We start from the raw sequence: 13,444 nt of genomic DNA, 5'->3' as shown, positions 1-13,444 counted from the left end.
TCAAGAATAGCATTTGTCTCTTCCTTTTTTTATATACTGATGTATTCTTTTTGGACTATAGATGAGATAAAGAATTAACAATTTTGAAACAATAGGAACGACATGTTCCACTGTGATGAAGGAATTAGATAATCTTGCATGTTTGCTTAAGGGAGTCTGTATCTTGAGACTTTTATAGGGTAATATTAAAGCCCTGAGATGTCTTATTATGCCAATACCCAGAAGATTACTTTAATGAGAAGTAAAGGGCCTTTTTCCAATTACAAGGGAATAACTGTATTAAGTTTCTGTGTTATGTCAACCTGCTTTGATTTGATTACTGAAAAAGAAATGGATTTATCTGTCAGTGTTACTTAATTAAGCCTTCTCATTGATGCTTTGCAGACTAATATAGTGCGGTTTGCACATTTAAGTCTAAATACAAAGAAAATTGGCTGAAAGCTTAGGCACGACCTACGAAGATAATACACAGGAGTGATTGCTTGCCATTTTTCAGATCACTGAGTAAAACCTTAATATGCTAGAAAGACCTGAATATTGTAAAGCTGAAATTAAAATAGCTTGATGGCAAAGAGCTTTCAGTGATGTCATGAGAGAACTTTGGCACCATGATCCCCTGGCTTTGCTGAAATGGGTGGGTAGGTATATTGTACACGTTCTTAATTCTTCCATCAGGTTGTATTTGTTTGTTTCTGTCCCCATCCCTTCTTACCTCAGTAATTTACATATTGTAACAAAAATTTAATACATGCCCCAAGAAAAACAGATAAAAAAACAGATCTTCAAAATCCTGATTTTTCAGAAGAAATGTTGACTTTTAGCAAATTTGGGTACAGGGAATTCCACAGTTCTTCTTTTGCTATGCAGGAGTCCTAGGACATGTTCATGTTCAGCTCTTGTGATGTTTATGGTGGTTCAGCCAAGTAGGGAGCATACTTGATGTATTCCATCTATGCACGGAGAAGAAGTGAGAATGGCCTGATTCGCATGGTGATCAGCTGTGCACTAAGGAGCAATTAAAAATACCTGTATCATGTGCGCAGCAATGCCCTTTTTGTATATAGATTTCAGATCTCTGGCAGGAATATGAGAAAACCCTCATGGATGGAATTCATCATCACACTAATACAGTTGCTCAAACAATGCACACATTTCTGTTTGCTAGATGGAACTATTTCCACCTCCCACTCCCCACCCTGTATGTTCTGTGGGTTCTTCCAACCCTCCAGAGCAGATTGGGAGCAGGCTTGGGGGAGGAGAGGGGAAATGCCCCATTACACTAGCAGAGGAGTCCTCCTTCTGGCTTCCAATAGTGCAGAATCCAGCCCCAGGATTTTTAGTTTCTGTATTGATAGTTTTAAAAGTGAGTGTTGCTCTAGAAAAACAGCCTGTTGATACCAACCAATGGTGTTTTGCAATCAGAATGCAAATGGTATTTCCTCTACTAGAATGAACTGTTTAAGTCTCATCATCTCTCATTAGAGAGCCACCAGAAGTAGGTCAGCTCACTTTGTTGCATGAGTGATCCAGCAGCCTATAAATGATTTAAATCAAGTATGGGCAGAATGTAAAGATGACAGTTCACTGGTGGACCATTCAACAGTGGACCACCTAATAGTTGCTGGTTGCTGTGATTCTTGCATACGATGCTGAATTTAAAGTGGATCTTGTTCTAATCCCAAAAGACACTAGTTATGCATAGGTTCACTGAACACAGCTTTGTTTGATGTTATTGCGTAGCAGGTTTAACATATACTAGTAGATCCTGAGGATTCTAGTACAAGCATAGGCAACCTTCGGCCCTCCAGATGTTTTGGCCTACAACTCCCATGATCTCTAGCTAATAGGACCAGTGGTCGGGGATGATGGGAATTGTAGTCCAAAACATCTGGAGGGCCGAAGGTTGCCTATGCCTGTTCTAGTAGATCCTGGGGCATAGAGATCAAGTAAGACTGAATTTTACCCAGCCCTGATACAAACAAATCAAACCATAAATCTAAGGAAATCCTAAGTTGGAACTTCTTCCTGTCCTGGCCCAGTTTGAAATCAGAAATGTAGTTATGGGTGATAACTTGCATTTCCATTCTGCCTGTTAAAGGCACATGAGTGGCAACCATTTTAGGTACATCTAGTTGATGCATAATCGCCGACACGTGGGTCCTTTTGGACCTAGAAGAAGGCGGAATGGGGGCAGAACTGGGTGGGGCATGCTTATATGCCCCCCACCGGTGTGCGCATGGGGGTCTGGGAATGAAACCCCCACGTGAAATGGTCTCCACCTGTAGATAAAGAATTGCATAATAAGCCTCAGGTTTGGGGGGCTGTATATGAGCAATACTGAACATTCATGTCTGATTTTCCCTAGTTCTACATACAGTTTCCTTTTGCTTTAGTTTGCACTGCTGTTTTGATTTTCCAGTTAAATTCATACAGTTATCACTTTGAATGTTTAGGAATCGGTGACTATAGGATCTGCACGCATGGATGCCACTGCAGGACACAGAAGTAAAACAGGTGCATTTCCCCCCTAGGTAGAAATTGTAGGTTTTCAGGCTGATGGTCTCAACTGAAGGGTGAAATCAACATGACACACAACATTCAGAGGCATATCTGAGTTGGATTCTATCATGTTTTGGGCCCTTTTCAGAAAAAAAGAGAGAATGCTGCTATTGCAGGAATGTTTATCTGTTCACTCATCTACAGAGTCTTTGCATCTAGATTCATGATGTTCCTATGCGAGTAGGACACATTGCTGTAATTTAGCCTTGAGGTATCGCTGACATGCATTGTTGTGGAGAAGTCTGTAGGGGGGAAGTTATTGTCACAGCTTCTGAACTATTTCGTGGTAAAGAAGACTTTTACATGTCATTACAGACATCCTAGAACTTAGGAGCAGCAATGGGAACAATATAAGCTGAAAGGTGTTTAACCTGGGTTAGGATCCTTACACCAGATTTTAGGATATAGGCATGCATTATCATGTTATGAATGAAAGTAGCCGGATGGTTAGCATAAGTTAGGCTAAAGTGAACTTTTTCATGTATTATGTGACATTTGGGTAAAAATAGAGGGGAGTTAATTGGCAGAGAAAAATATTAGTGCAAGAAAGTCTGGGGGTTGTATCCTTGTGAATGTGGAATGACTCCACAGTTGCAGTGGGACTTCCCCTCTCTCTCCTGTCCCCCATGTTACCCAAGATCTGCTCTGGAGGGTTGGATGAAAAAGGAGGGGAAAGTTGTATTGCACTTACATATGTCATTTCATGAAGCTCCTAAATACAATTAATGATTTAGTTGGATACCGTCCTAAAGATCTAGAATTATCTGCTTCCATTCTACGCCCAGTTTAAGGATACTGAATGAATTTTCCATGGCTAAAGTAGCCAAAGCAGTGTTAGATGTAGTTTTATACCTGCAGCTTGTTCACATAAACAAGTTTGGAATTTGAATAACAATAGCACTAAGCAGTGATTTGCACATGGCAATGGAATATCACAGATCAAACACCAGAGATCAAAATTTTATGCTTTATGCAATGCTTTTTATTGGCAACAGGTCAAACACTCAGCTGTGAATCATCATCTGTTGAGTCCCGTTGACTTCAAGTGACCACAGTGGATTAAATTAAAGTATGTTTGTTTAAATGTCTTGTGGATCACACTGTTTGGCAGCAATCCGAACTTTGTTTGCTAATAAATTTGCACATGATTAGGGTATTTGTGTCTTGGGAGAGTTAAGTGGAGATGTGCATTTCAATCAGATTAAGTTATTAGAAAGAGAAAAAGTCTGCTCTTGGTTATACCAGTAAAGTCAATTCACATATAGAGTTCATGACTGGCCACCCTCTTAGTTTCTCTGTTGAGGGAACATTTGTAGTAAAATGTGGGAATGGCTGTTGCAAAGACCTAATGCATCTGAAAACACTTTGGAATTCACAAGAGGATCACACATATTTGCAGTAGTCACAATAAATGATATCTACAATCATATTGATATTGATTTCTATAACCTTTCTGTACACACACACACTTTACAGATGGGATATGCTACAGGATCATTACTGCTGAAATATTTACATCATACATGACATTTTCCCCACTCAAGTCATAAACTTTGGGTGACATCCAACAGTGTCCATCTGCCTGTGTAATAGACTTCTGCTTATGTAAAAGAACTTTCCCATACTCTTCTTCTCTGTCCAGCACCTGGTACACCCACAAAATTTGCTCTTGACCATTGAGGAACCTCTGTGGCAGACTGGGGCATGAAGGAGGGCTGCAGGAGGGAGGAGAAGAAAGAGAAACCCCATTGCCTGAGTGGAAGATGGATACCCCTCATTTTACAGCAGGCTGAAATTTGGCACAGCTGTGACATGACCAGCTTATATTATTGTTTAAACTTTTGTGGAGGAGCTGGAATTTCGGGGAAAGAAAGAATGGGAAGGGAGGCCATGCACAAAATTGCAAATAATAATAATAAGAATAATAGTAGTAAAATGTCCAGTAGCACCTTAGAGGCCAACTAAGTTTGTTCGGGGTACAGTGGTACCTTGGGTTACATACGCATCAGGTTACATACTTCAGGTTACAGACTCCACTAACCCAGAAATAATGCTTCCGGTTAAGAACTTTGCTTCAAGATGAGAACAGAAATCATGCTGTGGAGTATAATACAGTGGTAGCTTGGGTTACATACGCTTCAGGTTACATACACTTCAGGTTACAGACTCCGCTAACCCAGAAATAGTACTTCGGGTTAAGAACTTTGCTTCAGCATGAGAACAGAAATCATGCTCCGGTGGCATGGCGGCAATAGGAGGCCCCATTAGCTAAAGTGGTACTTCAGGTTAAGAACAGTTTCAGGTTAAGAACGGACCTCCAGAACGAATTAAGTACTTAACCCGAGGTACCCCTGTATAAGCTTTCGTGTGAATGCAGAAGTTGTTTTTTTCTTTTTTTATTTATTTCAACTGCGCCAGACCAACACAGCTACCTACCTGAAACAAAATTGCAAGTTTGGGAATAAGTAGCTGGACATTCATAAATCATGCTATGTATCATAATTTAGGCTATGATCCTGTATTCAGATATGTACGATTTTCACTTAGGCTAATGATTGATTTCTCCTGGGCACGTGATTTCAGTGTTCAGAATGGAGCAGAGATTGTGAAGCCAAAATGTGCTGAAAAAGTCTGTTGAAAAGCCATTCAGTTTCATCTATGGTTTGGATGTGCCTTGAATCAGAATCCAAAAGAGTTAATAATCAGTTGCATAACACCCGTGATTTTAAAAAGCTCTGCCTAATTAACTGAATGCAATGGTTGATCTGATCTGTCATTTAAATGATGCACATATTTTAAAGAATGTAATTAAATATTTACCTGGAATGTCTTGTGTTATTAGCACTTTAATGTTTCATTGAGATATTAGGAATTGTGATGCAGAGAAATATAACATTAACAAACATGTTAACATGCAAGGGGAGGGGGACAGATCAAGGTGGAGGCAAACACTTTCTTTGCTCATACAGCTAGGTCACAGATACGCAGCGCAGATGCCTAAGCTTCATAACTGCACGTGCAAACCCAATTCATATTCTACATTTAATTTAAGTGCTTTGCTTTTGTTAATCTTTTCTACATGCCTTTTTGTTCAATCAGATTAAATCTATTGTTTCAAGTAATAGAATTAATAATAATCCATAATGAATGCGATGGCGGATAATGCTCTAGCATCCCTTTATGATAAATTAATGGCTTGCTCTCACCTGGAAAGTTGTACCAGTAATTTAAAGAGGAAGTATGTGGTTTTAGTAGTGTGGAGGCATTCATTAATGTTCCGTAAGAATGACTACACTGGACTTCTGGTTTTATATTTCTGCTTCTTGATTTAAGCACTCAAAACAGTATCCAAGGAATGGATGCCAACTATTTTTTAGCAGTGCACATTGCTGGGGAAAGCACCATTCCATTGTATTCAGTTGACAAATTGTGGCTACTACTACTACTACTTATTGTGGGAGAAAATTCCATTGTCTAACTATAGGTTATGTCATGACTTGTGCTCAGCATAGTTCTGATGCTGAAGGTGCTTCATCCGTTTCCCCTGATTCCTCAATCCTTCTACAGCTGTCTGTGAGAGACCCTCTGGAAGAGTGTGAAAGGCAGCCCTGCAGGCTGCAGAGGGAATGAGGAAGTGGTGAAAATCGCCACCCTGTCCCCTTCCTCCTGCTCCTGCTGCATTCTGGGTCTCTGGATTCTGGTTCCATTTATGCAGGTCTGAAGCCATCCCTATGTTTTCTGAAAACAGCCATATCATGAGGAAGAATTGTATTCAGTATCTACTTGTCAGGGAATAGTAAGCTTTACTCAAGAAAATGGGGAAAGGGTTACATCTTCCTCCTGGGTGCTGAGGGCCCAATCCAAATCCCCTTCGCCCCTCATAATGGCAGTTTGCTAAAATTTTAAGAGACACCCAGGAAACCCAGATCATGGGTCTCTGTCATCTTGCCTGGTTAAGCCCCAAGTGACTTTTCATAATAATATAACTCAGGGTCATCAAGTGAAGCAGAACAAAGTGACAGACAAAAGAAAGTACTATTTCAAAGCACATAGTTAAGCTGTGCAAGATGTAGTGAAGTTCACTGACTTGGACAGCTTTGAAAGGGTATTTGACAAATTGATAGAGGTATGGCTGTTAAAGGCTGCTATATTACATCCTTGATCAGAGGTGGTAATGTTGAGGGTCACAGGCAGAAGAGTACCCTTGTACTTGTGTCTGGTTTTCAGGCTACCAGGGTCATCTGGTTGGCTACTGTCTGTCTGTCTGGACAAGACAGGCCTTTGGTATGATGCAGCAGGGCTTTCCTTAAATTCTCCTCACAAAACCTCATTCTGGCAGTGTAAAATTATTTCAAAACAATGTAGACCCCCTTTAAACTACTAGTAGCACAATGCAGCTGGGAGGAGTTGTACTCTTGGCTCCAGTACAATGCATCTAACACAAACATTTAGGGATAGGATGTTTTCTCTTTGCCTGCTTTGGTATGCTGTTCTTCATATGTTATGATTTGATATTAAATATCACTGGGAAAAAATAATTCACTAGAACTTTATAGTTATGCTTAAAATTAAGCTTGCTCTTAATTGCTTTGCTGGACGTCTGCCTAACTAGAATAGTCACAGGAGATTCTCAACACATTTTTTAATGAGCAGTCAGGCAAGCATACTCCAACGCGCTTTAGTATGCCACAAAGCACGTAATGGACTCTGCCTTAAACAGTAGAGTTGAGGGACTTCTGTTTCTTCTCTTGGGCCCTGACACAACCTCAGAACTGCCACAATGTACCCTGAGGCACATGATGCACTGTCTCTGACTATCCACAAGGAACACCAGGTTGCATTCAAGGTACAATTGGAAGCAGCCATTCTGCCTCCCTTCTCAGGTGGCCTAAGTCAATAAAATTAGACAACAGAGCAAGCTGTAATGAAAATAACTCATGTGGAAACATATTGTGTGCTCCCCCCCTCTATTCTTCCCTTCCTCACTTCCTCTCTTTATTTTATTTACAAAAAGAGTAGCTTTCCATTAGAAGCCTCCTCCAGTGAAATAAGCATGAGAGGTGCAATTTTCCGGGGAAACAAACGTTTCTGTACCCTCTTCCATTTTTGTCAAGGAGAAGCATGTAGTTGTAGAGCAATAATTAAAAATTCCTATAACCTTTTTCATCAAAAAGGTCTTAATAGCAGTTTAGCATATGTAATTAGTTAAGCCTTGCAGCACCTTTGCGAGGTGAATGCTATACCTTCCACTTCGCAAAAGGTGATTTTCTGAGAGCCATAAATCAGGAATGAAGGACAGAATGCAAAGTTTTTAACCTCCTTGGTTCATGCTACAAACTGCTTATTTGCATTGGCAGAAATAAATGTCGGAAAACTCTGTAACAACAGTCTTAATATTCTAAGTCAAAAGGAAATAACAGATCAACAGTACAGCTCACATTTTGAGCTAAGCCTTCTCAAGAGTACTTCCCAGGCACTGGAATATTTTATTCACATCGTTGTTTACCTCTCAAACCTGAAAACCTGTTAGGAAGTTTCCAAAAAGGTTTTTGAGGTTCAGAAAGCCACGCTGAAGAGTTTTGATCAGTTGGATTTGCCAACTGACCAGCAAAAGACAACAGCTGGACTTCCCCTCTCCACTCGGTGACCTCTTTAAAAATTCTGTACAGTGTTCATCTTAGTTTAGCCTTCCCCAACCTGTTGCTGCCAAGACATTTTTGAACTCCCAATCCTCATCAGAATCGGACAATTTGCCCAACTGCCAGGGTTGATGGGAATTGTATTCCAAAACTTCTGGAGTACATCAAGTTGAGGAAGGATGCCTGAGTGAACTGATTGCTTTTGTGGTTGATTTGACTCCCTGGTTCCACCCACCCAATCACTGTGCCCCCTCCAGGTATTGGGATTTTAAAATTTATTTATTTAAAGAGTTGGTAACCCTGAAAAATGCATCTGGTGAGTTCATGGCCAAGCTGAAATTTAAGCTCATTAGTGTCCCAATTCAGCAATTTGGTTCATTGAAATACAGGATTCCTCAACCTGCAAATTTTTCTTTTTTCTTTTATGAGGGATGCTCTCCAAATCAATTCATCAAAAGTGATTCATGAAAGGGATATTTCTTGCAGTTATACAAAATAACTTTTATATAGGGAGAGTGTGCTTTATTTGCTACGTAGCCTTGTCAGTTTTATCCTTGAGCTTGTGTGGTTTTGCGCTAGGTTTTGAATTCCAACTTTAGTCAGTGACTTCCAGCCACTTCTTAAATGTCTCCTGAAAGACTGAGTGACTAGAATAATTTTTATGTGCAAACCCTCCGGTTACTGAGGGTCCAGTTCATTTCTGCTGTGAATTTAAATTAGTTAATTTAAGTGGTTGGGTCAGAAGCCACTATCATTGTAGTAGCCCTGTGCCTGGTTCTTAATTAAAGGCAACAGGAGATTAATTTGAAACATTAATTTAAAAGTGCCTATACAAAAGGAAAGAATTATTGCAATAAAGCCTAAAGAACTTTTTTGTCCCTAGATGTAGAAGACAGAACTAGCTCAGGGTCCTGGGGGAACGGAGGACATCCTAGTCCATCCAGGGTAAGTATATCTAATCTTTTTTCTCTTCCTCACCAGACTTCCTGTGTATGTAAATTTAAAATCTAAATGTGAGTTTTACACCCGATTGCTTAGGAAAATGTACATGCAAATTTGGTTACAGAGCATCATCTTCCCAGAATTGCTTTTTTAAAGATTCTTATCTGATCCCATGGTTGAATTTGACAACTGCTCTGTTCCTGCTAAGAGGGAGCAGGGAACTTCATTAAAATGACTTCTTCTTTGCCTTGCTTGTTGCTATCAGCCCTTGTTCCATTGCTGTAAGTTATCTCTGGTCTGTAAGCTGCGTTTTTGGTAGCGGTTGGCTTTTCATTTGTCGTAGATAGCTTTCCAGATGTTTTTACTTAACAGGCACAAAATATGTAAGACACACTCTGGGCATCTTGCATTCTAGGAGATTTCCAAGCACAATATTTTGCCTTAGTCTTGATACTGGTGCTGACCTTTAAAGCCCTAAACGGCCTCGGTCCGGTATACCTGAAGGAGCGTCTCCACCCCCATCGTTCTATCCAGACCCTGAGGTCCAGCACCGAGGGCCTTCTGGCGGTTCCCTCACTGCGAGAAGCCAAGTTACAGGGAACCAGGCAGAGGGCCTTCTCGCTAGTGGCGCCCTCCCTGTGGAAAGCCCTCCCACCAGATGTCAAAGAGAACAACAACTACCAGACTTTTAGAAGACATCTGAAGGCAGCCCTGTTTAGGGAAGCTTTTAATGTTTGATGTATCACAGTATTTTAATATTCTTTTGGCAGCCGCCCAGAGTGGCTGGGGAAGCCCAGCCAGATGGGCGGGGTATAAATATATTATTATTATTATTATTATTATTATTATTATTATTATTATTAAAGGTGTATATAGATGGTTATTAAAGCATAAGTAAAAATATTGATAGATAGAGCCATTGTATAATACAATTAGTACAAAATAGTTAAAGTTCATGCATCTGCTTTTATTCTTCTACACCCAGACTAAAAGGGTTCTAGAGGGAATAATGATTGTCTTTGAACAATGGACATTACAAAGCATGGGAATAATGCAAGTAGCTACAATCACAGATTGGTAGCGTATCTACACTCCTGCTAGGAGAAACACTAGGGAAGCAGGGACAAAACATACCACTAATTATACCACTAATAATTATCAATACAAACTGAGATTAACAGCAGCATCAAAATACTATTGCAGGCGGTCCTCTTTGTAGTCTTCGGCAGACATCATTAAAAGATTGTGGTGATTTTTTTGAGCTGATACCACATAGGTGGCAACCTTGTTTGCAATGATTTTATTGTGGTCCGCCAACAGATCAGAAATAATATCCATAAGCGTCCAACCAGCTCTCGCTCTCAAAAGGTCTCCCCTAAAAAAACCCAAGCTTTTATACAGGGAACAGTGCAAAAGGCAATGTACCATATCTTCCACCTTCCCGGTACCACAGGCCCATGTCTGCTGGGCATAGGGAATCCCGTTATACTTTCCCCTGACAGCATTGTTTGGAAATAATTGTCTATCTTGCTTCTTTTTTGTCTCCTCCATATGTAACTCTCAACCCCAAAGCTCCCACCCCAAAAAGCTATAACTTATTCAGCTACATGTGTAGCACACCTTTAGAGCCATTTCCCATGATGTCTCTGCGGCAGTAAGAGAAGTGAGAACTGTTCTTCAGCATCTATTGGGATTCTTTGGCTACAGCCGAGAGATGGCTCTGGTTTTCATGAGTTTTACAGTAATGTTATTGCTGTTTCGATGTAAGCTACCTTGTCTATTCTACTTGAAAGATAGGTGCATGCATGTCCGTGGCTCAAAGGTATTTCCTAGCAACTGTTCTAGGGCTTCGCCATCTTTCTCTCCCCCCCCCCCAAAGTTACATGGTTTTTCAGTATGGTGTGGCAACGTATTATCCCAAGCTTCTGCCTATCAACCTCCTTCTAATGTGGAAACCTTTATAGGCCAAGGACCATATTAACTTGAAGGCAGCCCTTCTATGGGCACCATATCAATTGAGGGTGGAGCTAGTACCAGGAGAAGGGAAAGTGGGTGGAGCAACAAATGCAGATTTTACCTTTGTACGGTTGGCTAGTTTCAACACAGGACCCACCCACACACACACCACACCCAGTATCTTCCACTTTTCCAACTCTATAATTCTATGATTCTATGATCCAGAGATTGAAGAAGGCACTATCAGAGTTCAAGGACACATTCCAGCCAGGCAAAAACCAGTCCGGGTATGAAGTAAGGTCAATGAGGAGAAAGGGTGTGGGGCTTGGGGAAAGTTCTGAGGTCCAGATTGAGGCCTGGATGCGGTTGCATTAAGCCCTTGGACTTGAGATCCCCACCTTTGACTTGTGTCATGGTCAAGCCAGCTCCGTAGATTGTGTAGCCTGTATAAGGAAGTGTCTCTCATTTATGTCCCAGACACATTTTGGAATGGCTCCCCAACTCTTGCTGCTGTTCCTCAAGGAGGTTACATATTTGCTTTATTTGCTAACAATATTTATATCCTGCCTTGCAATGAAATATCCAAAGTGACTTAAGATCAATATGAAGTACACACACTATGATAAAAACAGCAAGGAGAATCAATATTAATAGATAGAAATGATGGGGTGGTGGGTGGGGGAACAGTGGAACAGAAACCAGAACTAGGTGTCTCTGTCATTGAATCTTCTTAGCAGTAATATAAACACTTCTGCGTTAGAGCTGAAAATTCTGTTTGGAGAGACATGATCCTGTGGGAGCCAAAAGGTCTACTGGGAATAATCCCCTGTAGTCTGACCTTTTGGCCAGTTCGGATTTCTGGACAATTGTGGTATTCAAGGGGGAAAAGTAGTCTTGTTCTGTTAGTTTTTCCGTATTTGTGCTAGTTACTAGATGCAAATTACCCCTTTGTCTGCTTGTTCTATATAACCCCTCACTATTCCTAACTTGGATATAATTGCTTGTATTTTCTTTTACACATAGCTTACATATTTTGTGGACACGCTCCAGCTTTCAAAGGGATGACCAGTTGTGGTGTTTTGCCAAGGTTAAAGAGATGATACCTGAACCTTCAAGTTAAGGACATTTTAAAGAGCTGGAGATATCCTCTCTCTTTGACACTATGCTCCTAACTGCAGTCTTCAAAGCACTTTAGGATCTTCTAGCTTACTATTTTGCAAGCCATTACTCCAGCTGTCAAGTTTGACATTCAAGTGCATTATGTAGATGAGGTGAAGCTGTCTCTCCTGCTTCTCATATTACAATGCTCACACATTCATTCCTATTGGCAGTAAGCAATAGACTCAGGAAATACATCTTAGTAGTATCAAAATTACTAATTCTTATGACAGTTGGAGGAGATTAGAACAGTCGCATTCCCCACCCCTCAAAAAAAGAAAAAAAGCCCAACACTCATCTGACTGCTGCAGTTGGTTTATGCCTCCGACTTTAAATCACTGTGTTTTCCAAGATACACAAGGTTTGAACCAAGCAAAAGAAGGTTTTGGGGTCTTTGAAATATAAAGTAGCACCATTGTCTATACTTCAAACTTTTTTCTCTGTGATAATTTTGCCCCATTCTGACAGGCAAATGTGTTTCTGTTCAATGTGGTGCTGTTATGCACATTTATATCATGCTTAAGCAAAGAACGTCTTGAGTCGTAAAGACAGCATAAAGATCTCATAAAACAATCTGAATTAAATATATAAAATGCAACTCATTCAGACAATAATATGCAAATAATAATGTCTAGTTGAGGAACTACAAGGAAAGCCAATGCTAATATAAAAGTTTTTAGCAATATTGTGGTATCATCACTTCCGTTGCCATAAAGAACCACTTGTCAGTTGTCCACCTAGTTCAGCACTATCTGTGCAGCAGCTCTTAAAATCTTCAGGATCTTCATGGGCATCCACTGGGGGTGGGACAAGAGGTTAGTTTACCCAGATGAACCATAACCTCCAGATTCCCTGCTTTCATTTTTTGAAGAAAAAAAAAGTTTCTATCATTTATAGGTCATGAGATATGAGGCAGAATATGCATGCCCAATTCTTCTCATTTGTTTTGTGAGAAACCTTGCTATTCACATCCTGTAAGCTCTCAAAAATCTCCATATCCAAGATGGCCCTGGCTAATCTGGATTAATTTTATAAACCACTCTACTCAGATTGCAACTACAAAAGTACTCTGCCCAGTTTGTGTTGCCTTTTCATAGTAGCTGATACTGAAATACAACCAGGTTGTGTAAAAAGGGGATTAGGAGCATGAGCTGGAATCTCCTCTGTTGATCCATTGGATTACAAACTGT

The 13,444-nt window shown here is 40.3% G+C and overlaps 1 protein-coding gene across 3 annotated transcripts in view; it reads left to right on the top strand.

Annotated features, from left to right (window-relative positions):
• The window catches only part of TCF4 (transcription factor 4), a 345,040-nt gene that overhangs the window by 105,209 nt on the left and 226,387 nt on the right, over positions 1-13,444 (top strand). For all 3 annotated transcript variants that reach the window (XM_082241941.1, XM_082241939.1, XM_082241940.1), the window contains exon 4: positions 9,082-9,143. In XM_082241941.1, the coding sequence (XP_082098067.1) occupies positions 9,082-9,143 (62 nt within the window). The remainder of the gene's footprint in view (positions 1-9,081; positions 9,144-13,444) is intronic.

The sequence above is a fragment of the Podarcis vaucheri genome, assembly GCF_965113315.1.
Source record: "Podarcis vaucheri genome assembly, chromosome: 11".
Classification (NCBI taxonomy): Eukaryota; Metazoa; Chordata; class Lepidosauria; order Squamata; family Lacertidae; genus Podarcis; species Podarcis vaucheri.
This window is presented reverse-complemented; position numbering and strand designations above follow the sequence as displayed.